The following is a 23685-nucleotide window of genomic DNA, read 5'->3' as shown; positions in this document are numbered from 1 at the left end:
AAATAGTCTTTTGTTCTATGGTTACAGCATTAGTGATATCTTCTTTATAACCTTTTATTTTTATTCTAATCTTCAGAACCCTATATCATGATTTAATTTTTTTTTTGTTTCCCGCAAAAATTCAAATTCAATTACAATTCTTTCTAGAAAACAATCTGACACATTCTTATTCACAATAGAAGCTGAGAAAAATCTACCTTGCCTCTCTGCCTTGCAGCATGGATTGGTTTCATTGCAATCAGTGCTTCACCCAAGAGAAATCTGACTTTTCGGTTACTAGCTGTGGACATATATTTTGCCAAAAATGTGCCGGTACAGGTAAGTATGAAGTGGATTTTTTTACTTTAGAGGCTTTTTTGTGTGTGTGCCACCCAGCACAAAAGGAGTAAAAGTCAAAGAAATAAAAATGACATCTCCTTCAAATGTGCCTGACTTCTGATGACCTCTTGGACACTTCTGTGTCATTTCCTTGGTAACAGTATAGATATTTTTGTCACATTCTAGATTGATCTACAACTCTGAGATTTCTGATGGTTTCCTATCAAAGTGCCATCCAGCCCCAAACTTCCTTCACATATAGAGATCAGCCAAGAGAATATAAACAAAGATTGGCTTGCTAATTTTAGAAAAATCACCATTTTTCAATTTTAGACATTATTATATATGAAACATTTCAATATCGTATTAACATTTTACGTTTTTAATCTTGTTAGACAAATGCCCTTCTTGTGGAACAAGCTGCAAATATTTGTCTCTAAAAGATAATGTAAGTTCTGGTTTCTATAAGAAAGATTCTTTTTTTCTTTCTTTTTGGTGTCTCTGAACTCAGACTTTGTATCCCAACTTACTGGGTGAATGTGTCAAATATTTAAATTATAAGCAAGAAAACCAAATAGTAAGCAGGATTTTTTAAAAAAACAACCTGAGTGTTAAACAATGAGTTTAATAAAGCTCTGACATTAGTAGAAAGTGGATAAATATTAATTTATAAGAAGCCAAACAAAAGACATTTCGTGAAAACTTGAGAATGATTTATTATGTACTTTTAATTTGAAAAAATAATTTCAGCTACCTGGCAATCGGGACCTCATTATGTATCCCAATTATATTATGGAGAAAAGTATTCAAATACTGCCCATCAATGCTGTGTACTGAATTACATGGAATCAGTCACTATAACTTATTTAAAAAGGCTTCTATAAAGTTAGGTGAGAGAAGAAAAATGATTTTAAAAAAATTACTTATTTCATAATATTTTTCCTGTTTTTCAATACTCCAAAAGTGGTATTCTTCATACTATACTACCTTCTGCTTCTTGGAAAAAAGGCAGGAGAAAATATAATGACATTAAAGAAAAACTGTAAAAAAAATAAATCAAAATCATATGCACAAGAATTCAGAATGACCAAGTAGCTGAATAGACATATTTTAGTTGGTGAAATGATATTGGAAAGGTGATATTTCAGATATACAACCAATTAAATAAACTCTGAAAAATTCAATATGTTTCACCTTTTAGATTATAAAGAATTTAACTCTTTATCTACCCTTTGTCTGCTTTTCTGGCTTTCAGATGAAGCAAGAAGAAAAGAAGTTTTTCAAAAACCCTGTTGAAACAGCGCTCAACTATATTGCTCATATCTCTCAGGTAAGAAACCATTTGGGGTTATATTCTCATTGATTTTAGCTACGAAAAAGAGGGGCAGTGATTAAAACAGGTATATAATACTGAAGTTATTCTGACCCACTTAAAGTGTTCAGAGGCATGTCTACCCATGTAAAAAACATGAATGAATTACTTCCCTAGTCAAACATGTTCCCTACAATTAAGGTATATTTTATTCCATTTTTAATAGCTGTTACACCATGGATGAATGATCCAAGGTCCCCTAGAGGACTGGTTAATAACCAATCTGGGGAAAGGTTAATTCTGTAGTAATAGTGATCCCAAGTTTGCCAAGCAAGCTAATTAATTACCATAATAAATCTAGATAAAAGAGCCAGATAACTATTGTGACGGGCTAGTTAATCAACAGAAGAAGTTTCAGCAGAATCAGCGATACATGAGCATTAAAATCCACCATGATAATCCTCCTCCTAATCCTATCTCGTAAACCAGATAGCCTAGCGCTCAGATGAAGAGGAGGGGAGGAACCTTTAAAGATGGAATGGATCTGTATTTTATTCTACAATCTATTCAACAATTGTTTTTATTTATTTTCTTACAATTATATCAGAGGTGGGTTTCAGCAGGTTCTGACCAGTTCTGGAGAACCGGTAGCGGAAATTTTGAGTAGTTCGGAGAACCGGTAAATAACACCTCGCAGAGAATAGATGCCCCCCCACCATCTGTTCTCTGCCTCCCGAGTCCCAGCTGATCGGGAGGAAATGGGGATTTATTTATTTTTTTATTTGATTTATATGCCGCCCTTCTCCGGAGACTCAGGGCGGCTTACAATGCGTTAAGCAATAGCCTTCATACTTTTGTATATATTTATACAAAGTCAGCTTATTGCCCCCACAAACTGGGTCCTCAATTTACCTACCTTAGAAAGGATGGAAGGCTGAATCAACCTTGTTTTGCAGTAACCTTCCCCTGGAGTGGGAAGGAAATGGGGATTTTGCAATATCCTTCCCCTGGAGTGGGGTGGGAATGGATGGAATACTCTTCATTAGATCCCGAAAATGGGCAAAACTGTTACCTTGTGTTCAATATTCCACACAGGAGCCTCTGGTAAAAGATAGTCCAGAATCCTGCAGTTCTAAAATCCTTGGATAAAAGACAGATGATCCTTACTCAGCCAGTGACAAAAGGCTTTCTTTTCTACACTGCTCCAAAAAAATAAAGGGAACACTTAAACAACACAATGTAACACCAAGTCAATCACACTTCTGTGAAATCAAACTGTCCACTTAGGTAGCAACACTGATTGACAATCAATTTCACATGCTGTTGTGCAAATGGAATAGACAACAGGTGGAAAGCATAGGCAGTTAGCAAGGCATCCCCAATAAAGGAATGGTTCTGCAGGTGGTGACCACAGACCACTTCTCAGTTCCTATGCTTTCTGGCTGATGGTTTGGTCACTTTTGAATGCTGGCGGTGCTGTCACTCTAGAGACAGAGTCTACAACCCACACAAGTGGCTCAGGTAGTGCAGCTCATCCAGGATGATGGCACATCAATGCGAGCTGTGGCAAGAAGGTTTGCTGTGTCTGTCAGCGTAGTGTCCAGAGCATGGAGGCGCTACCAGGAGACAGGCCAGTACATCAGGAGACATGGAGGAGGCCGTAGGAGGGCAACAACCCAGCATCAGGACCGCTACCTCTGCCTTTGTGCAAGGAGGGACAGGAGCAGCACTGCCAAAGCCCTGCAAAATGACCTCCAGCGGGCCACAAATGTGCATGTGGCTGCTCAAACAGTCAGAAACAGACTCCATGAGGGTGATATGAGGGCCCGACGTCCACAGGTGGGGGTTGCGCTTACAGCCCAACACCATGCAGGACGTTTGGCATTTGCCAGAGAACACCAAGATTGGCAACTTCGCCACTGGCGCCCTGTGCTCTTCACAGATGAAAGCAGGTTGACACTGAGCACACTTGACAGACATGACAGGGTCTGGAGACGCCGTGGAGAACGTTCTGCTGCCTGCAACATCCTCCAGCATGATCGGTTTGGCAGTGGGTCAGTAATGGTGTGGGGTGGCATTTCTTTGGGTGGCCGCACAGCCCTCCATGTGCTCGCCAGAGATAGCCTGCCTGCCATTAGGTACCGAGATGAGATCCTCAGACCCCTTGTGAGACCATATGCTGGTGCGGTTGGCCCTGGGTTCCTCCTAATGCACAACAATGCTAGACCTCATGTGGCTGGAGTGTGTCAGCAGTTCCTGCAAGACGAAGGCATTGATGCTATGGACTGGCCCGCCTGTTCCCCAGACCTAAATCCAATTGAGCACATCTGGGACATCATGTCTCGCTCCTGTTCTGTCCCCAACCACACGCACACAACCAAACCAGCCGGCAAAATCCTTTTCCTTAAGATAACGGAACTTGGCAACAACCTAGTGGCTGCCTGCCAAGAGTTTATTACTTACAAAGAGGAGAGATAACTTCTCCCCACTTCTGATACATCCAAAGAAACAGCTCAATAATTACGGAGGTAATCAAGTCCAGAGATAATCCAGCAAAGTCTTATAGCAAAAGTCCGGCAATGCAGAATGGCGTGGAAGCTTTCAGCTTTGTTTGTCACAAGGTTTGACTGGCCACCACGCTCCCTTTTATATCCTGTGGGGTGTGGTCCAGTGACTCAGCCTAATCTTGGGCACGCCTTTTCTTCTGTTGCGCCCGCTTATCTCTGCGACGCTGGCGTGGATCCAGCCAAGACTCATTTCCCTCATCACTGTCCACCTGTGGCTGCGTGGACGTGCTTGGCCCCGGCCCTATCTCTTGCTCTTCGGCGGACACCGAAGGCATTGCCAGAGAGGAGGGTCCTGGAGAGGGAGGCCTTGCCAACTCCTCTCCTTCACTTTCGGAGTCCTCTCCTGCCGATGACACAGGTTCAGGTAACAGAGCCACAACAGCTCCATCCACCAATGCCACATTGCACCACAGACTGTCCAGGAGTTGAGGGATGCTTTAGTCCAGGTGTGGGAGGAGATCCCTCAGGAGACCATCTGCCACCTCATCAGGAGCATGCCCAGGCATTGTAGGGAGGTCATACAGGCACGTGGAGGCCACACACACTACTGAGCCTCATTTTGACTTGTTTTAAGGACATTACATCAAAGTTGGATCAGCCTGTAGTGTTTTTTTCCACTTTAGTTTTGAGTGTAACTCCACATCCAGACCTCCATGGGTTGATAAATTTGATTTCCATTGATAATTTTTGTGTGATTTTGTTGCCAGCACATTCAACTATGAAATGAACAAAGTATTTACTAAGAATATTTCATTCATTCAGATCTAGGATGTCTTATTTTTGTGTTCCCTTTATTTTTTTTGAGCAGTGTATATTTGTTTGTGCTAAGACTGAAAGATACTGTATAATCTTGATTTTCATAAGGAAAATTTGTCCTCCAGGGGGTTAAAAAGAAAGTAAGATGGTTGAGAACAGCAATCCAGGTAATTTCCATGTAATCACATAAGTCTCCTTGTCATCTCAACAACTTGATATGCGAGAAGAAAAGCAACCTCGAAAAAACCATGAAAAGTTCAATCCTGAGAATGACGCGCACATACATACACATATATGTGCATCACATATATGTGATGGTTTAGAAAACATCACATCACATTATTTTCATCCATTCGCATGAATGCTTATTATGCATCACATTTTAAAATAGACATTTCCTAGTACAGTTTTCAAAAGATAAAAGAATGGAAATATTATTTATGATTATCATACATAACAGTGATAAAACAGCCACTGTATCTCTTACTTTAAACTATTAAAGGCCTGGGAAAGATAAAGGGCTCCCCCTGCTGTTAAAAAAAAACCCTGCAATATAACACACAAGTGAGCACCAACCATATGGAAGGAGATTCCAAAAGTTGGAAAAAAGTGAGAGAAGGGGTTTTTTTTTAGTCCCAAGTAAAGATTAAGAAATCCTGATGGACAGATATTTTAATTGCCTGCATTTCCATTGTTCTCTGGTAGTTTTTTTTTAATCTCTTTCTCAGCCTAAGAATAGTTTGCATGCCCATTATTTCAATTTCTAGAGAGTTGTTATATTTGTATAATAACAGGCACCCGTGTTTAAGGGATTATGACACATTTTCCCAATGCATTAATTAGGCTGTAACCAGTTTCACAGTACTTATTTCTGATAAGATTTTTTTCCCTATAAATCAGACATGCAGTTGCTTAACATAAACTATCAAGCAAAAATGACGCACATGCCAGATATTCAAATAGGCAGTTCTGTAAAGTATTGGAGTTTCCCTCCCCTCCCCCAGAGATCCTCTTTAATTCTAAAAGTTAATTCTTAAATTTTCATGGTTTAAAAACAGTTCTGGGAGTAACCAAGAAGGAAAGCCAGGAAATGTAATCTAAGACAATTTATACTGTAATAAATTGGTTAGACTTTAAGCTGTTGTAAGATTCCTTGCTATCATTCAACTCACCTCGTGGATAATATTCATATAACCTTGTTCATTTTACAGCTTTAAGTACACAAAGTCTGAACTGTTTGCTCTATATATTATGTGCCTTGCAAATAAAGAGCACAGCTCACACCCTTGACTGGATGGAATATTAAAGTAAATATATAAAGTACTATTAGACCATTTGTCCTTCTACTCAGCTACTAGATGGTTCCAGGGCTGGAGAATCTATGGTCATTATTTAATTGAAAATATTTATACAGCCACCCAACTTACATCAAACTCTGGGCAACTCCCAATTAGCAATTAAAATAACATCCATAATACAAGACAACATTATACATATAAACCATGAACATTAAGAAATCTGGAACCAAAATATTGGTTCCACATGTAGGCCATTGTTAAATCCTCTCGCCCACTTCACTTTCTCCCAGCACTTTTGAGAAAAGCCAGGTCTTGTGATTTTTGGAGAATAACCTCCCTCTCCACTGGAAACAAATTCCTTGTGTGTCTAATCACACTTGGCCAAATAAAGTCAACCCTTTGGAGTTTGCCCCTTGTCCTTTGCCTTCCCTTTCCTTCTCCATTCCATTTCATTAACGCCCATATAGGCCCTCTATATAGGCACTGTGCCATTACTGCCATTTCTTTGCCAGTTGTAATTCAGACAAGGCACTGAACATCTTATAAAATAAAGGAAGCACAATAAAGTTCAGTAATAAAATAAATAGCAAAACAAACCATCGGTACTCTAAGGAGCAAAATTAATAACACACAATCCATATCAGGACAGTGACTTTCACTACAATTTTATTTCCAAGGCTTCCCCACCCCCCACCCCCCCAAAAAAGGATGGGAAACAATCTGATCTCAGGAGAAATGATGCTTCAGAGAAGGTGGTCAGCTGGGTCCCTGAAAATTATGTGCCTTAAGAAACGGGATCCAGAAAGAGTCCACGGTCTTATTGAGTAGGCATAAGCCACTTGGAGAAGGTGATCTCATAGATAACAAGACCTCAAGCTTTAAAGCAGAAAACTGAGTTGTAATCATAAGGAAGAGTAGCTTTAAATACAGCAAAATGATTATGTGTCATCAACTGATTGTCAGCTCTTAGCTACATTGTGGCAATCTAAAAAAGAGGTGATCAAGGCATGAGTGACTGTGAACAGAGACTTCCAATCTAGGATAGATGTCATTGGACCAGTCTTCCCATCAATTACTGCTGACCATCCTATTTGACATATATGGGAGTTAGATTTGAATAATATTAATGCCTTATTTTACTGCATGAAAGGAGTCGGAAGTCAATGCTTTTTTTCCACTTCCCCTTTTTCCTTTTCTAATTTACCTAATATTTGCTTTTGTATTCTTTTTGCATGTCGTATTATAAATTAATAAAACTATGGAAAAAAAAAGATTTGAATAATATTCAGAATGCCAAAGATTTCGTATCGTAAGCCTACTGAGATTTGTAGGGACTGGTTGTGTACGATCCATATACAGGAAATGTCTTCTGCTCTGAGTGATGTACCTGGACTTAAAAGGTTCCACATATGCCGCTTCTTATATCCCTAAATGAGTTACAGTCATGAGACCAGATGCTGAATTTCCTTGAAATCCACTTCTCTCGTGCCTTCTGGTCTTCTTTCTAGGTATGGACATTCCAGAAGAGCCAGATGGACCTGCTGGTCTCTTTCTACAAAAATAATGCTTCAAAAGCCGAAGGAGCACTCCAGCAAGCTCTCCACAAACTAACTATCCAGGAAAAGTGAGATATGCAGGTTGTGTTCATATAAGAGAGGAAAACAGTATAAATGTGTCTGCACAACACAGTATGAATATTAAATTATCCTACTCTCCGAGGGTGGGGATGACGACATATAATACACTGAACATGCTAAAGCACCAAATAAGCTGCTTCACACAGCACTCCAAGCCACAAAGAGAACCTAACTAAGATTCAAAATAAGGTTAACGGGTTGTGCAAATACAATTGTTAGGTCTTTCATTTACCTGCTTGACCTACTACTCTGTGAATACAGCCTGTTAGTTTTATCTGTAGGGATTAGTAAAGTTAATATGATTAACTTTACAAGATCTAGTTTCATATTGTCACTCAGTTAAGAACATTACTGGTTGATCAAAGGTCCATTGTGCCTTCTTAAGTCAACCCCCCACTCTGAGCTGTTTAATTAAAATACTTAAAACATTTCCCCCCCCTTCATATATCCAGAAAGCCATTCTTTCCTCTCGTCTCTTCCCCAAAAGAAAGTTATTGAGTAAGTTGGAAATATCCTTCAGTTGTCCTAATTGGTGGGAAAGAAAGAAACACTTGTTTTATTTTTGATGGAGATAAAAACTGGGGCAAGCAAATAGGGTTATATACTTTTCTAAAGAAGACTCCAGGCTCCCTTCTGATATCAGCCATTAAATGTTAAAACATGTTGATAATTTGTGAAGTGAAACTAATAGCTTGCATGGCCCCAGAGGCAGCCCTCCTGCCTTTATTCTCATCACTGCTGAAGTGTTCTCTAGTGGGCTCTAAAGCATCAAGGCATATTATTATTACCCGCTTTCTGTTTCTCTTGCCTGCCACTTCCATATGTAGAGAACTAGAGGCTGTACAGAAGGAAAATAGGGAACTGAAGAAGAAGTACTTCAACCTGAAGGTAAGAAGTTTGGTGGAAACAATTATATTTTCCCTTATTTGGTTTCTTGTCACCCTCTGCTGGCAGCAATGACTACTGCTCTTCTGCTTTATTTATTGAGGAGGGAGTAAATCAAACCTCTTTGCATGTTAGGGGCCCAGCTGTTGACCCCCCAAACCCTCCCTTCTTCTCACAACAGGCTTTTCCCAGACAACACCAGGGTAGCAGGTCAGTATGTCTGTTCTGTCCTTTGGAAACATTAAATCAGGATGGGCAGCCCATGAAATAGAGGCAGTGCTGTAAGAGATCTTCGTGGCAAAATGAGGGAGCTGGGTCTTGAACCATCATAGGCCAGCAATGAAAACACAAGGCAAAGAAAAACCCCAATGTTTAGGGGTGGGTGGGTGGGGAGGAGTTATCCTAACTGATCAAACTCATTTCAATTTGATGCAGAAACAGCACCCCAAGGCCAATTGCCATCACTCCTCCGTCACAGACAGGTAAGAGAGATAAGGATCCCGAATCTCTTCACTTGGTCCAGGGTAATATTTTGTGTATGTGTAGATATGTGCATGGACGGAACTATATGGATGTTTGCCTGGATCTCTGAGGACAATGTAGGATATGGACAGATAATCTTATTATCTCAGGCCAACATTATGTTTAGCAGATTTAACCATGGCTACATAGTAACTATCTCATACTTTGCAGTTACACCGCAACCAATTTTCCAGCGCTCCAGTGAGGTGGTCAGGTAAATGTTTTTTTTCCCCCCCAGTTAGAGGTGATTCACAGTGTTAATAGTTTTTATCAAAAACTCCTTGGACAGGGTGTTTTTTTTTTTTTTTGTAAAAATGGTCAAATATGGAAATAAACAAGCCAGCAAAAATATGCTACATTCTAGTATACCTTTTACAGAAGTATCTTGGGTCCACGCAAAAAGTCCCAGTTGGTTGGTGTAAATATCCCGAAGAGCTAGTTGGTTTTCTGGCAAAGGATATTTTGAGCTAAGTTTCCCAAGGCAGCCACTCTTCTAAATTTGCTCCAGATCCTGGAAGATTGCGTAGTTTTTAGAAACTTGCTCAGAATTGAAGAGAAGGAACAGTGTTTTCTTCGAAAAATTGGAATTCAGAATAGAATAGAGCTGGAAGGGATCCTGGAGGTCTTCTAGTCCAACCCTCTGCTCAAGCAGGAGACGCTATACTATTTCAGACAAATGGCTGTCTATATACCATGGTATGCATATTCTAAGTGGAATAAGTGTGTTTCCATATCTTAGAATCTTCCTTACTGTGACTATGGTCCCTTCAGTCGAGTTCCCTTTCAGCAAAATTTGATTATTATACTTAAAAGATCACATAAAGATACTGAGCATCCGACTGCAGATTTAGCTTTCAGTTGTAGCTAGTGACAGCTCCTTGACCTATTGTGCCTCTTTTCTCAGCCGCTCGTCTTCTATGGATTCCATTTCTTCCAGAGTCAGCCGCCCACCAAGCTGGCAGGTTAGTTTCTGCCATTGCTTTTTTCTTTTCCCAGGAAAGCGAAACCATGGATAGACAGACTGCTTTGTTTCGTGCAGTTATTTGAAGGTAGTTTTGAGAATAAAATTCCACTGATAACCATCTGCCCAAACAAAAAGTTGTTTTTGGACATAAAACATTCTGGGCTCTTCTTTCTCTTTAGCCACACATGGCTTGGACAGAACCACCGTTTCCTTAGCAATAATATGGTTAAAAAGGAGGTTTCATTGGGGAATCCTAAAAGCTCCAAATCCCCAAACCGGTTTATCGGCAACAAAGAACAATGAATAATGTTTAGCTCGAAGGTGTTTATGAATATTTTAATTGTTGCCCTTTTAGTACTTTTGCTCCATTAACATCCCTCCACCATCTCAGTGGTGAAATCCAAATTTTTTTACTACCGGTTCTGTGGCCATGGCTTGGTGGTCGTGGCAGGGGAAGGATACTGCAAAATCTCCACCCCTCCCCACTCTGGGGCCAGCCAAAGGTGGTATTTGCCGGTTCTCCAAACTACTCAAAATTTCCGCTACTGGTTCTCCAAACTGCTCAAAATTTCTGCTACCTGTTCTCCAGAACCTGTCTGAACCTGCTGGATTTCACCCCTGCTCCATCTGGCTTTTTAAAAAAATAGTTAATATTTTTGTAATGATTTTACATAGTCACTGTTCTTAGCTTTGTTGTACGCTGCTCCGAGTCACTATACAAATGAGATTAAATAAATGAAAATTCCTTTAAACTTTTCTCCCCCTTTATTCAGCATACCACCAGAACCACACGAACGACCCCGGCGGTCTCTGCGAATGGTAAGAAGTGTAACTGTCAACAAACAGTAAATTTTTGCCATATTTAGATTCCAAAGGAAATAAAATCAAGAAATCTTCCAGGGTTTCATTTCTACAGACAAGCATCGTTTCACAGCTTATTATTTGGAACAGAATTTATTGTGAAGAGAAACATCATTTCTATTTGATCTCCTCCTCGCCTTACAATACTCTTTTCTCACATTGCCTACCCTTAAACTTCCTATCGCCTTTCCATGTGCTTTCCACCATTCATTCCAGGTGTAACACCTTTACATTCTATTTGGCAGCCACTCCGTCTTCAGCCTCCATGCAGAGCTTATTCTACAGGTGAGTCATAGGAGTGGGGAGGGGCCTTGATGAAGGTGTTGCTTACATATAGTTTATATGGTATAAGTTTAAAAACATTTAGTGTCGTCTTCCACAATAATTAGGACTTCTGTCACCCTCCTTCCTCCGTAGGGCCTCTCCTTCCACTTCCCACACCCCCAGTTTCAATGTCTTCAGTCTTCAAACTCCAACGGCGAGACTAAGTCAGAGTGCTAATAACCCTGGGCAGCCACAGGAAACTCCGTACTTCAACCTCAGCATCTTTCCCGGTGAGGAAAGTTGTTCCTCTTTGGTGAACATATGTTTATTCCATATAGTTTTTGTGCAGTATCACACTACTTTTGATTGTGATCTAGCTCCTTATATGAATTTGGCTTCTAATGATTTGTAAATAATAACAACATCTAAGGCCCACTAGCTACAGGTGAATCCCAAAGCATTGGATTTAGCTTGAATGGCCCCTCAAAGTTGTTTAAAGTGAACAGAAGGGGAACCATACACAAGGAATAATCACATCAACTATACTGTTATTTTCTTTTAAGTAAAATTAAACCTTTGTCCTAATCTCCCTCACTTTTTCCTAGAAAAGTCCTCTTTTCTTTTGATGCATGCCTGACATTACCAGTCTGCCCAAAGTATATTGTGCAATGTTTAAACCTGGCATTATATATTCCAGAATGGTTAGACAAACGAAGGCTTAGCATAACATACAAATGCCAAAATTGACTAACATGTTAAGATAGCCCTTCAACTCCCACAGAACTTGCCCTCCTGTTCAGTTGGTTTCCTATTGCTTTCATTTTTTTACAGATCCAACAGGTGCTTCTGTTCCTGACCACAATGCTGAAAGACTGCGCCCTCTACAGGTAAAATGTAGATTGCAGGCAGGTAGTCCCAAAGGTGCTTTTTCAGGAGGCAGCTGGACTTTCTTGGTTTTTTCTTTTGAAGACGTTTGGCTTCTCATCCAAGAAGCTTCTTCAGCTCTGACAGGATAGTGGGGAATGGAAGGATTTATATTCCTTGCAGACAGCTGGTCATTTGCATCCTTTTAGAGGATCGTTGAAGCACTTGGAGGTTTATCTGTGTCCTCAATGGTCACCCGAGTAGTGCTAATGGTTCTGTGGTCTGCAATTTTCCCTCTGGAAAGCCATTCCTACTCCCACACCACCTTAGAGTGTTCATCCCAAATTGTGTAGCTAAAAGTGTGTAGCGATTCTCAGTCATCCAGGTCATGGTTCCATTCCCCACTATCCTGTCAGAGCTGACGAAGCTTCTTGGATGAGAAGCGAAACGTCTTCAAAAGAAAAAACAAAGTCCGGCTGCCTCCTGAAAAAGCACCATGGGGACAACCATGACCCGGATGACTGAGAATCTCTACAGACTTGTAGACAGGTAGTTCATACTAAGAAAAGCTTCACTCATTCCAATTGCTTTTCCTTTTCTGTCATTCTCAGCTGAGATTCACACCTCACTCTACACCATCCTTTCCCCACAGGTAAGTGAGACCTACATGGATTCTTCATTCTCACCCTTTCATATGTTACATGACACAGCTTTGTGAAAGATGATGAATGTAATCCATATCCAGGTGAAATTATCACTGTCCTCTACCCCCCACCGCGGCTCTAGTTTTCATCACCCTTGCCAGCAAGATGCAACAATGATTTTTTTTTTTGCTGTTAAAACAAATTGGTTTAAGTCCTAGCTTTACCATTTAGAAATCTTAATGGCAGCATCCAAAGGAACAAAGTCCCAATTTTTTCCTCATTCCCCATGTCTTCTGTTAAATTAAAATTGTAGCATGTTAGAAATACATTACTTGCTGTTATCAGAAATTAGAATGTAATTTTGTTGAGCAAACTAAATAGTGATCAGAATTTAATACATCCCTAAAGTAGGAAGACTGGCTCCACACAACTAGTTAATTGCACTTTTCCCCAGGTATTCATCCATCAGCCAAATCCATCAGCAATAATGGGGATGACCAAAGCAGCTGTGCTCTTAAACATCATCCTAATGTTAGATGCAAGATAGACTCTTCTGTGCAGATTTCCTGCAGTATAAATCTTCTGAATATTTGAACCTGATTAAAAAGCAATCCATTAGTAATTGAGTGATGCCATTAGGAGACCCTGTTTTGATTAAAATTCTTTTAAATATTTTTTGTGACTTGAAATAAGACGTTCACAGTTGCTTGAAGCCAACTGGTGTATGAATCGTAGTAAATAAATAAAAATTATTATACAAGGCAAAGTATATTTATGGCACTTGGCATGTGTGACATAATTTTACAACAAATCCCTATAAAGTCTTTGAGGAAAATGGCTAAAATTAGCTGGTGAACTCTGCAGTAGCATTATTGATACATGGTGTTTTAACTGTCAAATATAGCCCATTAAGTAACCTGTGGATCCTAGCTTCAATCTTATTTTGTGACTAGATTTGCTAAGAAAATGTATTACGTTGTATGTTCTCTGAGCTAAAATGCTTTGTGTACTTCCAAGATGAAATATTCAAACAATTTGACCCAGGTTGCCCATAATGTAGGATTATTGTATTTGCAACCAATATTGTTTTGCAAACTGAAACAAAACAGACAAGTCTTTAAAAAAACTATACTTAGAAAGAGGAAAAAGACAGATATAATTTACTGAACATAATTATCTATTAACTCATTCAATTTATTAAGTAACCAATCCACAAATCAAATTATTCCGCTCAGTTCTATCTTTAAGTTACAGCCTTTGAACATTTCACTAAGTACGGCATAATCCATGTACCACTTTCTTTTTACCTAAAGTTGTTTAGCTTATTTCAGTATTTTTGAATTCTCTTGCCTGCAGAATATTTTTGTAAAGATTCTACTTAAAAAAAAATTGAAAATGGTATTTAATAAATAGAAATTTTAAAGTACAGATGATTAATCTCTGTCTAGTCTCCTACCTCTTCATACTTTCACAAACTTCCAAATTCCTCTTTACTTTCTTTCAAAATAATCTCAAACGCTATTCTCAGAATGTATGGGTTTTATTTTCCCCATCAATCTGAGGGCAATGACAGTTTGACAAATGGAAGATAACCAAGCATTTAGGAGTGTTTGCACTTCTTTTGCAAGAGGCCACTCTTGTTATCTTACAATATCTCTAACTGGCATCGAATTCACTATATCAACCAACTAGTACAGACCAGATATATGACTTGAATGGAAAAACTGGATGACAGGGAAAGCTGGTGAATCAAGGCACTAACGGAACAAGGAAAAGAAAACAGAGCAACTAAGAGAAATGATATGAATCATATGATAAAGAAGATCACCAAGAGCAGATAATAGAAGTCATTCCAAAAATGATTTTTTTTAAATAAAGGAGAGAATGAAAATGGAAGATAAATGACAAAATATTGATTTGAATATAACAGCTACAATCACCATCTTAAGTACCAGTCTAGAAACTAACATTTTTTAGTTCCAAAGTATTTTGAAGGCATGAAAACAGGAAAGATAGCCTTAGTCTGTCTTCTACATTTCTTTGATTTCAAAGAACTGGCTTATAAAAACAAAACATAAGCACCAAAAAGCAAATAATGACTTTAACTGTTCATTTACTCAGGAAAATATAGTTGGTATGCAAGCTTAGACTGGTTAAATCTTATGTATGGCTTTTATGGAATTTGAAAGAGTGGGGTTGCCAAATCTCTGCAACTGGTAACAAACGGTCCAGTTTCTAAACTCGAATAAAAAAATAAATGAATTGGAAGAAACAGAATCAAGACAGATACATCCAAGGGTAAATGAAAAATATCTGTATTCCAAGTCTTAGAAAAGGTAACAAAATTAGGCAATTGTTGGGCTTCAGGGTTTAGTGACCTAGACAACAAATGTATAATTATTAAGGAAAAAATTTCCTCTGATTATTATAGAGGAAACAATATGAAACCAAAACAATGCAATTAACCGAAGTTTAATTCTTTGAAGTTTTTTCAAAGAAATCATTGGAGACCCAGCGGATTGCTGAAGGCATTCATATACAGTATTATGGCCACTCACATCTGAAGGGTTGGAAACCCCTTCTTTATACCATTGTGATTCTGCCTTGATAAACAGTGAATGGAAACAAAACTAGTTTTGTTTTTATATTCAGTGGCTCAAAGGGAAAAAAGAAACCATTCTAGAACATAAGTGATGCGGGTCACTGCTACCAGCAGGAAACGGTTGGGACAGAAACCTGGCTCCTAGGATTTACTAATCTGTCTCACTGATCCTTCCACCTGCTCCTCGGAGAAATCCAAAACCCTCCAGCATCCGCACAAAAGTCCTTCAGTCTTCGTCCTCCTCCTCTTCCACGTCCTCTTCTTCGTCGTAGTCTTCGTCTTCCGCTTTTATCATTGCGGCCGCCACCTCTTCGTCTACCTCGTCATCGTCCCCCAGACACACCTCCACCTCGCACGGCGCCGGCAAGTGCAAGTGAAACCACTCCAACACTTGCTCCGCGCTCATTCCCGATTGGCGGCAGAGCATCGGCAAGTCATTCTCATGCAGCTGCGCGTGGGTGGCCCAGTACTGTTCCAGGGTGCTCATGTCTGGAGGATTTGTGCATGGCTGGGGAGGAGGAGGTCCACCTGAGGAAGCAGGCTCTGGACTCTGCCCTGCATTGTCCCGGAACCATTTCAGCTGACCGTGCTTCAGGGCATAACGTGTATCTCCAAACCACTGGATGATCTCTGCCCGGGGTAACCCGGTTACTTGCTCCAACTGGTGATAATCCTCTCTCCTGGCCCACTGCCGGTGAAGGAAGAAGGCCTTTAACAAATCCAGTTGTTCCTTCGTCTTCCGCCTAGGCTTCCGTAAAACCTCTGGCAAAAAAGTCTGCTGCTCGCTGACAGTGTGCTGATGGTTTTGAAGGTCCGCGGCACTGGTTGTAACTTTCGAGGAGGACGGGGTGACTTTCACCGAGGAACCCAGCGGAAGAATCACCGGGTGGTGCCCGCCGTTAACGGCAGGCGTGATGGACTCAGCGGGAGGTTGGGATGCTGCGGGGAAGTTCCAGGCCATCGTGTGAGAATCCAGGAAGTTATAATCCAGGCCAAGGGTTGTGATGGGTGGATAAGCACCGGAAATAGTCTCTTTGGTATTTTGAAAATTCATCGTGATCCCTGAAGGTTCAAAATGTTCCTGAGGTTTCTTATAGTGGGACGACGGGGCGTTTTCCTGCAGTTTCCAAATGTCCTGAGTGATCGTCCCGAGTTCTTTTGTCCCTGGAGCTGTACTACAATGATTTAAGGAGGTTACAAGAGGTTGCTGGTTCTCTGGATATTTACCGGAGTAGTGCAGGGAGTGGGGAGCCAGCTGGTGGTGGTATGAAGGGCTTTTACAAGTCTGGTGCCAGGAGTCACCCTCGTTGCCAGCAAGCAGGCAACTAAAGTGAAGCTGGTCCTGGTGATAGATGAGGCGAGCCCGAGTCTCTTCGATTTCCTCGGCGCTCCAGCTGATGCCGCAGCGCAGCCGCTGCGCCATGAACCAAGCCTTCACCTTCTCCATGTGCAGGCCGTGACGCAGGCAGAGCAAAGCCAGGTCGGAAAGGCTGGGATACGGAAAATAGCTGAAAGTCTGCAGGAGGTGCTGGTTACCATCCAGGTCACTCGTCTGGGCCGCCTGAGTCCATACCAGCTGGAGGTCCTCTGAGATGGGCGGCAAGCAGATCAAACCTGGCGGTGAGCCGAGACAGCCAGAGGCGTCCTTATTGGAGGGCATGGCTGCGGCAGTCGAGAAGTCGTCTCTCTTTGGGAATCAGCTGCGGGCTTTTCAGAAGAGCTGGAGCAGAGGGGGAAGAAAAGGGAAAGATCAAAAAATACATCAATTGTAGGGGAAAACGTAAAAAGACGCAGCATGTTAAGTAGTAAATAATGAGGCAAGGATAAAGCAGAGAGTTTTAGAGAAAAGGCAAGCACCTTTTAATGTAACACCACAAATCTACTTTTTTCTCTCTCTGCTCACCACCCAGCACCCAAGCACTACAACTCCAGTCTACAAATTACGGCTCGCATAATTGAGTGCTCTTCTTTAAAAAAAAAAAAATAGACTTCCCACATTGAAAACTATCACTTGGTCAGAAAGAGGAGACCCAGCAATCTATGGGTTGGATAATGAGGGTGTGTCATGGTTCCGATTAATGCTCCCAATCCATTCAAAAGACCCTGAGGTGGCGGCTTTTCTCAAAGATCCTGTTTATTGGGCGCATCGTATTGGCACGTTCAAATGTGAAACCACCTCTAAATCATTCCCGCACTTTGGCATAATGAGAGAATAGATATTGCCCACCCATCCACCCACCCTTGTGTGACAGGTCACGTTAACTAACCAAGCAGGCGATGACTTCATCACTCCCTCCTGCCCTTGCTAGGGCACGTTGAGCTGACCTTGGTTCTCAGGAGCCTTATCGCTGTTATGTCTGGCAGTGTAGAGGAAAACGTTCTACGTTCTTCAAATCTGCCCCCCCCCTCCACCCAATATGCACGGCAACTAAAAAACGAAGCAAAGTGAAGTATGGCTTCAGCTAGAGTCCTTTCGAGAGTTGACGGAAGGAGATCCAGAGAGGCACCGTGTCACATGAACCTCTTATTGTCCAAAGTGGCCCCACCCAGACCCTGGTTCATCGCCAAACTGCTTACTTCTCTCTATTAACAGAGCCTCTTTTCTAAACAGTGTATCTCTCTAGTTATTTTGGATTCTATGCCAGACTGAAAAGACATTTACAAACGTTCGTCTTTCTCTTCCCTCGTATGGATTTGCAATTAACATCATATTTTACTTGGCCAAGAATCTCCCAGGTCACGTGAATTGGGGAAACTGTGCTTGAAGTTCCGCTTATTAATATTATAGAGAGAATATAGAGTTTATATAGAGAGAGATATATAATCGTAATCTTAACAGGTTTCTGGAGCAAAAAATATTTTTGTGCACAATCAATGTTAACACAGTACCAGAGATTTCACGTTGCTCCCAAGCTAAAATGTGAGCGGTTTTGGCTTAACATGAAGCATGAAACATTCAATGTATATTAATTTATAAACTACAGCTTCTAATTTGGCTTATTGAATCAAATTAATCAAATTATGTAAGCAGGTGAAAGTAGGCCTTTTATTTCAATTCTGTTATAGAAAAGGATGTAAAAGTGTTGAGTTCCAGCTTATTATTCACAAGGACAAAATTCCTTTTGCTAAAGCCAACTTCCACCCACCTATTAGTATTCTTTCTGCATCCCCTCCGAAATTTGTTGGAAGCTTTTTATCTGGAAAGTCTATTTGGAGGAACTGACGGTGTTTCAAAGCGCAATAATTTATATAACCCAGGAACTTAAAACCTGGAGAGGTAATAAATCGAAACGAAATGCAATGCCGGGGCCCATTGTGCTAATCAGACTGAAGAGCCAATTTCACTTTAATAGCCATGGAAAAAACAGATGGCTTCAACTTAGCAAACAGATAATATGGAAATAATGGGGCAATTAATGCCACTTTAAATGACAGGAGGAAATGAGGTGCCTGAAGTCAAAATTCATGGGCAGCTTCCCCCCAAAGCCACAGCCTCTTAGTAAATCCTGCCACTAATGGAATAAAGTGTCTTGCTCAGTAAATGCACTGCAGGAGGAGCAAACATTTTTTCAAGTGTGTTTGTGTGTGTATGTGTATGGGAACTATCCTGAACCAATCTCTGGAATGATAACAATGTGAACACCACCAAAATCTCTCCTTTTCCAGCTTGGCGTCCCCAAACGTCCGCAGTAACCCTTTCTTTGTAGGTCCCCCACTCCAACACTTCTTCAGCGGCCTTCCCTTCCAGTCTTGCCTCTCACCCCACACCCATCTTCAAATCCCTTCCACTGAATTCTGGACACTGTACTTACTTTTCTTCCCTCCCACTTCAGGAGTTTCCTTCCTTCCTTCTCTTTCCTATACCCTGCAAGGCACGCCGGGAAACAGGAGGCGGAGTTTCTCACGCCAAAGGGACACTGGCTCTTTAAGGGAAGAAGTGGTGGTGGGGTTCCTAATGTTTTTTTTTTCACCAAAGCTTTTCTAAGTTGCCTCTCGCTTTTTTTTTTCCTCCTCTCCCTCTTTTGCTTCCTCAGTTCACCTTCCCTTAAAATCCCCTGTACGTCTTTTTTTAAAAAAAAGGAAATGCATTTTCTTTTTCCCACGGAAAAGTTGAGAAAAAGCCCAGTCAAATAAACGGAGATGGTTTCCGCCACAACGTTTGATGGACACGCCAAGGTTAACCAGCAGACAGTTTGCTTGCCTCTTGCTTTGCAAAAACAAACCCCACACTTCTGGCCTCTCCACTCCCAACCCCCGCTGCAATGCAGGTCGTCCTCGACTTACAACCGTTCATTTAGCGACCGTCTCAAAGTTGCAACGGCACTGAAAAAAAGCGACTGATGAACGTTTTTCACAGTTACGACCGTTGCAGCATCCCTCCACAGTCATGGGATTTAGATTCGGATGCTTTGGCAACCGACTCATGTTTATATGACGGTTGCAAATATCCCGGAGTCGCGTGATCCCCTTTTACGTCCTTCTGACAAAAGCAAAAGCCGGTGGGGAAACAAGATTCCTGTCACAACCAGGTTACTAATTTAATGATGGCAGCGATTGACTTCACAAAAGCAGCAGGAAGAGTCGTAATATGGGGGCAAAACTCACTCGACAAGGGTTTCGCTTAGCAACATAAATTTTGGGCTCCGCTGCGGATCGCAACTCGAGGAGTTATCCGCAAGGGCTTTGTGTAAAATGGGGATAATTGCGCGGCAGCCGTAGACAAACACAACGCAGGCCAGACAATACTTGGCTGTGTAAAGCTGGAGTTTTTGCCTAATGGGTTAGCTAACCATCCATCCAGACTCCTTCAACCAAGCAGCGGGAATAGTAGTTACTCACTTGGCGAGAGAAAGATGCTACCTATTGCAAGTTGCCGCCCAGGACGTCTTGACAAGCCAAGTGTAAAGATTGTGTGCCCCGCGTCTACTTTTTGTCAGGTTCTTTCAAACGAGGAGGAAACCCAACTTTTGAGAAAAGCACAGCCCTGCCAGAGTGTGGCTGTGCATGCTGGGCTCTGGTGTCCCAAGATTGCTTCTCAACAGCTCCCTTCCCCCCTTTTAAGGACTCCCCTAAAAAGCTGCACGTTCATCCCAGCCTCTATGCCAGCCTACCCCGGAGCCTTCTGGCTTACATTCCCCCCTCCCCAAATCCAGAGGTGGCTTCCACCCACCTACCCACCCATCTCTTCTTTCCTCCTTCCCTCTTGGAACAGGCTCTTCCTCCTCCTCCTCCTTCCTGCACGCCCCCTTATAAAACAATATAGGGCGAAACAAACCAGCATGGGCTTTTGCGGAGGACCCTGAAGAACGCTTAAGGAGCCAGTCCTCAGTGAGGAACGCCGCTCAGGATGGTCCTTCCCCAACCCATTCGCGCCCCAGCGAACCTGTTGCCGCGAACCACGCGCGTCTGCGAAAGGAAAAGCTTCCCTTTTGTGGGACACCCCCTCGCCCCCGCTTCTCTGCCCCACAGCTCCCCTACGCGGGGACCCCCGGCAGCCCCCCCATCCCCAAACCGCTTCCTCCCCATCGCCCCCCCCCCTTTTTTTTTCCTACCACCCCTTCTTCTTCAACTCTCCCTTTGCCCTCCCCGCCCGCCCTCTTCCTCCCCTGCCGTCTCTTTGTCCACACGCCCCCCTCCCCCTCTCCGCACACCATGCTCTTAAGCAACAGGACCCATGTTGCACGGCCTCCGGGGGCTCTTTTCTCCAAGCTTCTCTTTTTTTGGGAGTCTCTCCCTGCCGGTGGCCAAGCGGCCGCCTAAGCGAACCCCACCTCTCTCTCTCCCTCCCCAGCATCGGGAGACCCGTTGGGGGCCCGGGGAACAAAGGCCGCGGAGGAAGCGGGGCAAGCAAGCAGGCGTTGTTCGAGAGAAAAAATAAAAGCCGCGGCGAAGGCTGAAGGGAGAAGAAGAAGAGCAGGGCGCCGGAGGAGAAGCTGGGCCGCCCGGCTCGGTCCCCGGCCACTCACCCGCTCGGCCGCGATCCGGCTCTCGGCTTGGCGTGGGGGCGCTGGCTGCCCGGGCGCGGGAGAAGGCTGGGCTGGCTGCCATTGGCTGGACGAGCCCCGAGCGCCGGGCAGGGGAGGCTCCGGACCATTCCGCACTCTGCACGTGCTCAGAGGGCTCCGAGTTCCGCTCATTGTGGCTTCACGCGTTCCGGAACTTTCAGGGCGGGCGGAGCGGCGGCGCTTGCAGGGCAGGGAGGCGGAGAAAGGAGCTGGCCGAGGCCGCCTTCCCTTACTCCCTTCTCGACAGCCGTGGCTTCGAGCTCTAAAGCGGGGTTGGGGAACTCGGGGGTTTGGCGGGTCGTCGGAACGCGGCCCTTCTCTCCGTTTCGGCCGTGCAATGAGCGAGGAATCTTGAGTAACGTGTCTATAAAGAGGCGAACCCGGGATTGCGATCATTCACTCGGGTGCTTTTTACTCCCTCGCTTCATCTAGGCAAGTTTTTGCAACGGAGAAGCTCGAGTTTTCCTTGGTCTAAATTCCTCTTAAGTCTTAAGCCATGATTTATACCTTTATGCATAGTTTATGTAAACCCCGATGGATGGGTTCAAATGCACTCGGCCATTAAAAGTGGTATATTATCAGGCTAGAAACTGGGAGAGCCGAGTTCGGATCTCCTCTTTAGGCACAAAGCCAACCGGGTGACCTTGGGCCAGTCAATCGCTCTCAGCCCTGGGAAGGAAGTAACGGCAGACCACATAGGGGGGAAAAAAAAATCTGGCCAAGAAAACTCACCTATGTAAAACAAAAGGATGGGTGGAAAAAGGCATAAACCATGATTTGACCAGGTTCAACAGCAGATAGATCAGTATATCTTGTCATTTAACCATGGTTTGGTTTGCGCCTTTTTTCCAAATGAAGAAGGAAAAGGCATTTTATAATCCTTCAGAAGACTCATTTACAAGAGGTAATTCTCGATTTACAACCTTGTCGCTTAGCGACGGTTCAAAGTTAAGACGGACCTGTCTCAAGGATACGTCCGAATGGGTTCCAATGGCTGCCCTTCTGGTCATGTGAACGTAGGTGGGGCATTTAGCAACCATCCTGCATTCACAGCTGTTTGTTTCCTGACATTTTTTGACAAAAACTAGTATTTATTTCCGGTTTGGGGTAAAACGCTCCAGAGTGAACAATGAGATTGTTTGATGATTGTGGCATTCACTTAATGACCACTGCAAAAAGGACATAAAATTGGCTCAGTCACATGGATGACGCGTTTTGTGACCATCTCAACTTAGGACCAGAATGGGCAGACTGGCTGGGGAATTCTGGGAGTTGAAGTCCACATATATTGATCTCTAGAGCAGAGCTCTCCAAACTTAGCCACTTTGACGGATGGATTTCAACTCCCAGAATTCCCCAGCCAGCATGACTGCCTGAGGAACTCTGGGAATTGAAGTCCACCCATCTTAAAGTTCCTCAGCATAGCTGCCTGAGGAATTCTGGGAATTAAAGTCCACCCATCTTAAAGTACCTCAGCATAGCTGCCTGAGGAATTCTGGGAATTGAAGTCCATGTATCTTAAAGCATGACTGGCTGAGGAATTTTGTGAATTGAAGTCCACCGTCTTAAGGTTCCTCAGCATGACTGGCCGAGGAACTCTGGGAATTGAAGTCCATCTGCCTTAAAGCATGACTGGCTGAGGAATTCTGGGAATTGAAGTCCACCCAACTTAAGGTTCCTCAGCATAGCTGCCTGAGGAATTCTGGGAATTAAAGTCCACCCATCTTAAAGTACCTCAGCATAGCTGCCTGAGGAATTCTGGGAAGTCCATGTATCTTAAAGCATGACTGGCTGAGGAATTTTGTGAATTGAAGTCCACCGTCTTAAGGTTCCTCAGCATGACTGGCCGAGGAACTCTGGGAATTGAAGTCCATCTGCCTTAAAGCATGACTGGCTGAGGAATTCTGGGAATTGAAGTCCACCCAACTTAAGGTTCCTCAGCATGGCTGCCTGAGGAATTCTGGGAATTGAAGTCCATGTATCTTAAAGCATGACTGGCTGAGGAATTCTGGGAACTGAAGTCCACCCGTCTTAAGGTTCCTCAGTATAGCTGCCTGAGGAATTCTGGGAACTGAAGTCCACCCGTCTTAAAAGTTCCTCAGCAGGACTGGCTTAGGAATTCTGGGAATTGAAGTCCACCTATTTTAAAAGTTCCTCAACACAACTGACTGAGGAATTCTGGGAAT

The 23685-nt window shown here is 42.7% G+C and overlaps 2 protein-coding genes across 4 annotated transcripts; one reads left to right on the top strand and one right to left on the bottom strand.

Moving 5' to 3' along the window:
• The first annotated feature begins 147 nt into the window (after nt 1-147).
• Nucleotides 148-14316, top strand: RNF212B (ring finger protein 212B). The gene is made up of 15 exons (XM_034406331.3): nt 148-318; nt 714-766; nt 1574-1648; nt 7760-7875; nt 8716-8776; nt 8955-8983; nt 9209-9255; nt 9467-9509; nt 10200-10257; nt 11033-11078; nt 11366-11405; nt 11538-11674; nt 12216-12271; nt 12860-12900; nt 13347-14316. The coding sequence occupies exons 1-15, from the start codon at nt 219-221 to the stop codon at nt 13378-13380; spliced, it is 936 nt and encodes a 311-aa protein (XP_034262222.1). The 5' UTR covers nt 148-218; the 3' UTR covers nt 13381-14316.
• Nucleotides 14066-21920, bottom strand: HOMEZ (homeobox and leucine zipper encoding). Of its 3 annotated transcripts, none has more exons than XM_034406325.3 (2): nt 21461-21920; nt 14066-17214 (listed from the first exon to the last, which is right to left on the bottom strand). In XM_034406325.3, exon 2 carries the CDS (start codon nt 17152-17154, stop codon nt 15721-15723), a length of 1434 nt encoding a protein of 477 aa, XP_034262216.2. In that variant the 5' UTR covers nt 17155-17214; nt 21461-21920; the 3' UTR covers nt 14066-15720. The 3 variants fall into 3 exon arrangements, with proteins under 3 accessions (XP_034262216.2, XP_034262218.2, XP_034262217.2); XM_034406327.3 differs by lacking the exon at nt 21461-21920 and adding an exon at nt 20770-20984 and having other exon boundaries at nt 15192-17214; XM_034406326.3 differs by lacking the exon at nt 21461-21920 and adding an exon at nt 19307-19395 and having other exon boundaries at nt 15192-17214.
• Between the last annotated feature and the right edge of the window lie 1765 nt (nt 21921-23685).

This window comes from Pantherophis guttatus, chromosome 4 (assembly GCF_059756535.1).
Source record: "Pantherophis guttatus breed Tessera chromosome 4, ASM5975653v1, whole genome shotgun sequence".
NCBI classification, from domain to species: Eukaryota; Metazoa; Chordata; class Lepidosauria; order Squamata; family Colubridae; genus Pantherophis; species Pantherophis guttatus.
Note: the sequence above shows the minus strand (reverse complement) of the source record. Positions and strands in the feature narration are given on the sequence as shown.

What these genes read in the sequence shown, in the direction of transcription:
- HOMEZ (XM_034406325.3), bottom strand. Translation starts at nt 17,154, where the DNA reads ATGCCCTCCAATAAGGACGCCTCTGGCTGTCTCGGCTCACCGCCAGGT.
- RNF212B (XM_034406331.3), top strand. Translation starts at nt 219, where the DNA reads ATGGATTGGTTTCATTGCAATCAGTGCTTCACCCAAGAGAAATCTGAC. An exon ending in AAACTAACTATCCAGGAAAA is followed by an intron (nt 7,876 to 8,715) that starts GTGAGATATGCA and finishes TTCCATATGTAG; the next exon opens with AGAACTAGAGGCTGTACAGA. An exon ending in CAACCTCAGCATCTTTCCCG is followed by an intron (nt 11,675 to 12,215) that starts GTGAGGAAAGTT and finishes ATTTTTTTACAG; the next exon opens with ATCCAACAGGTGCTTCTGTT.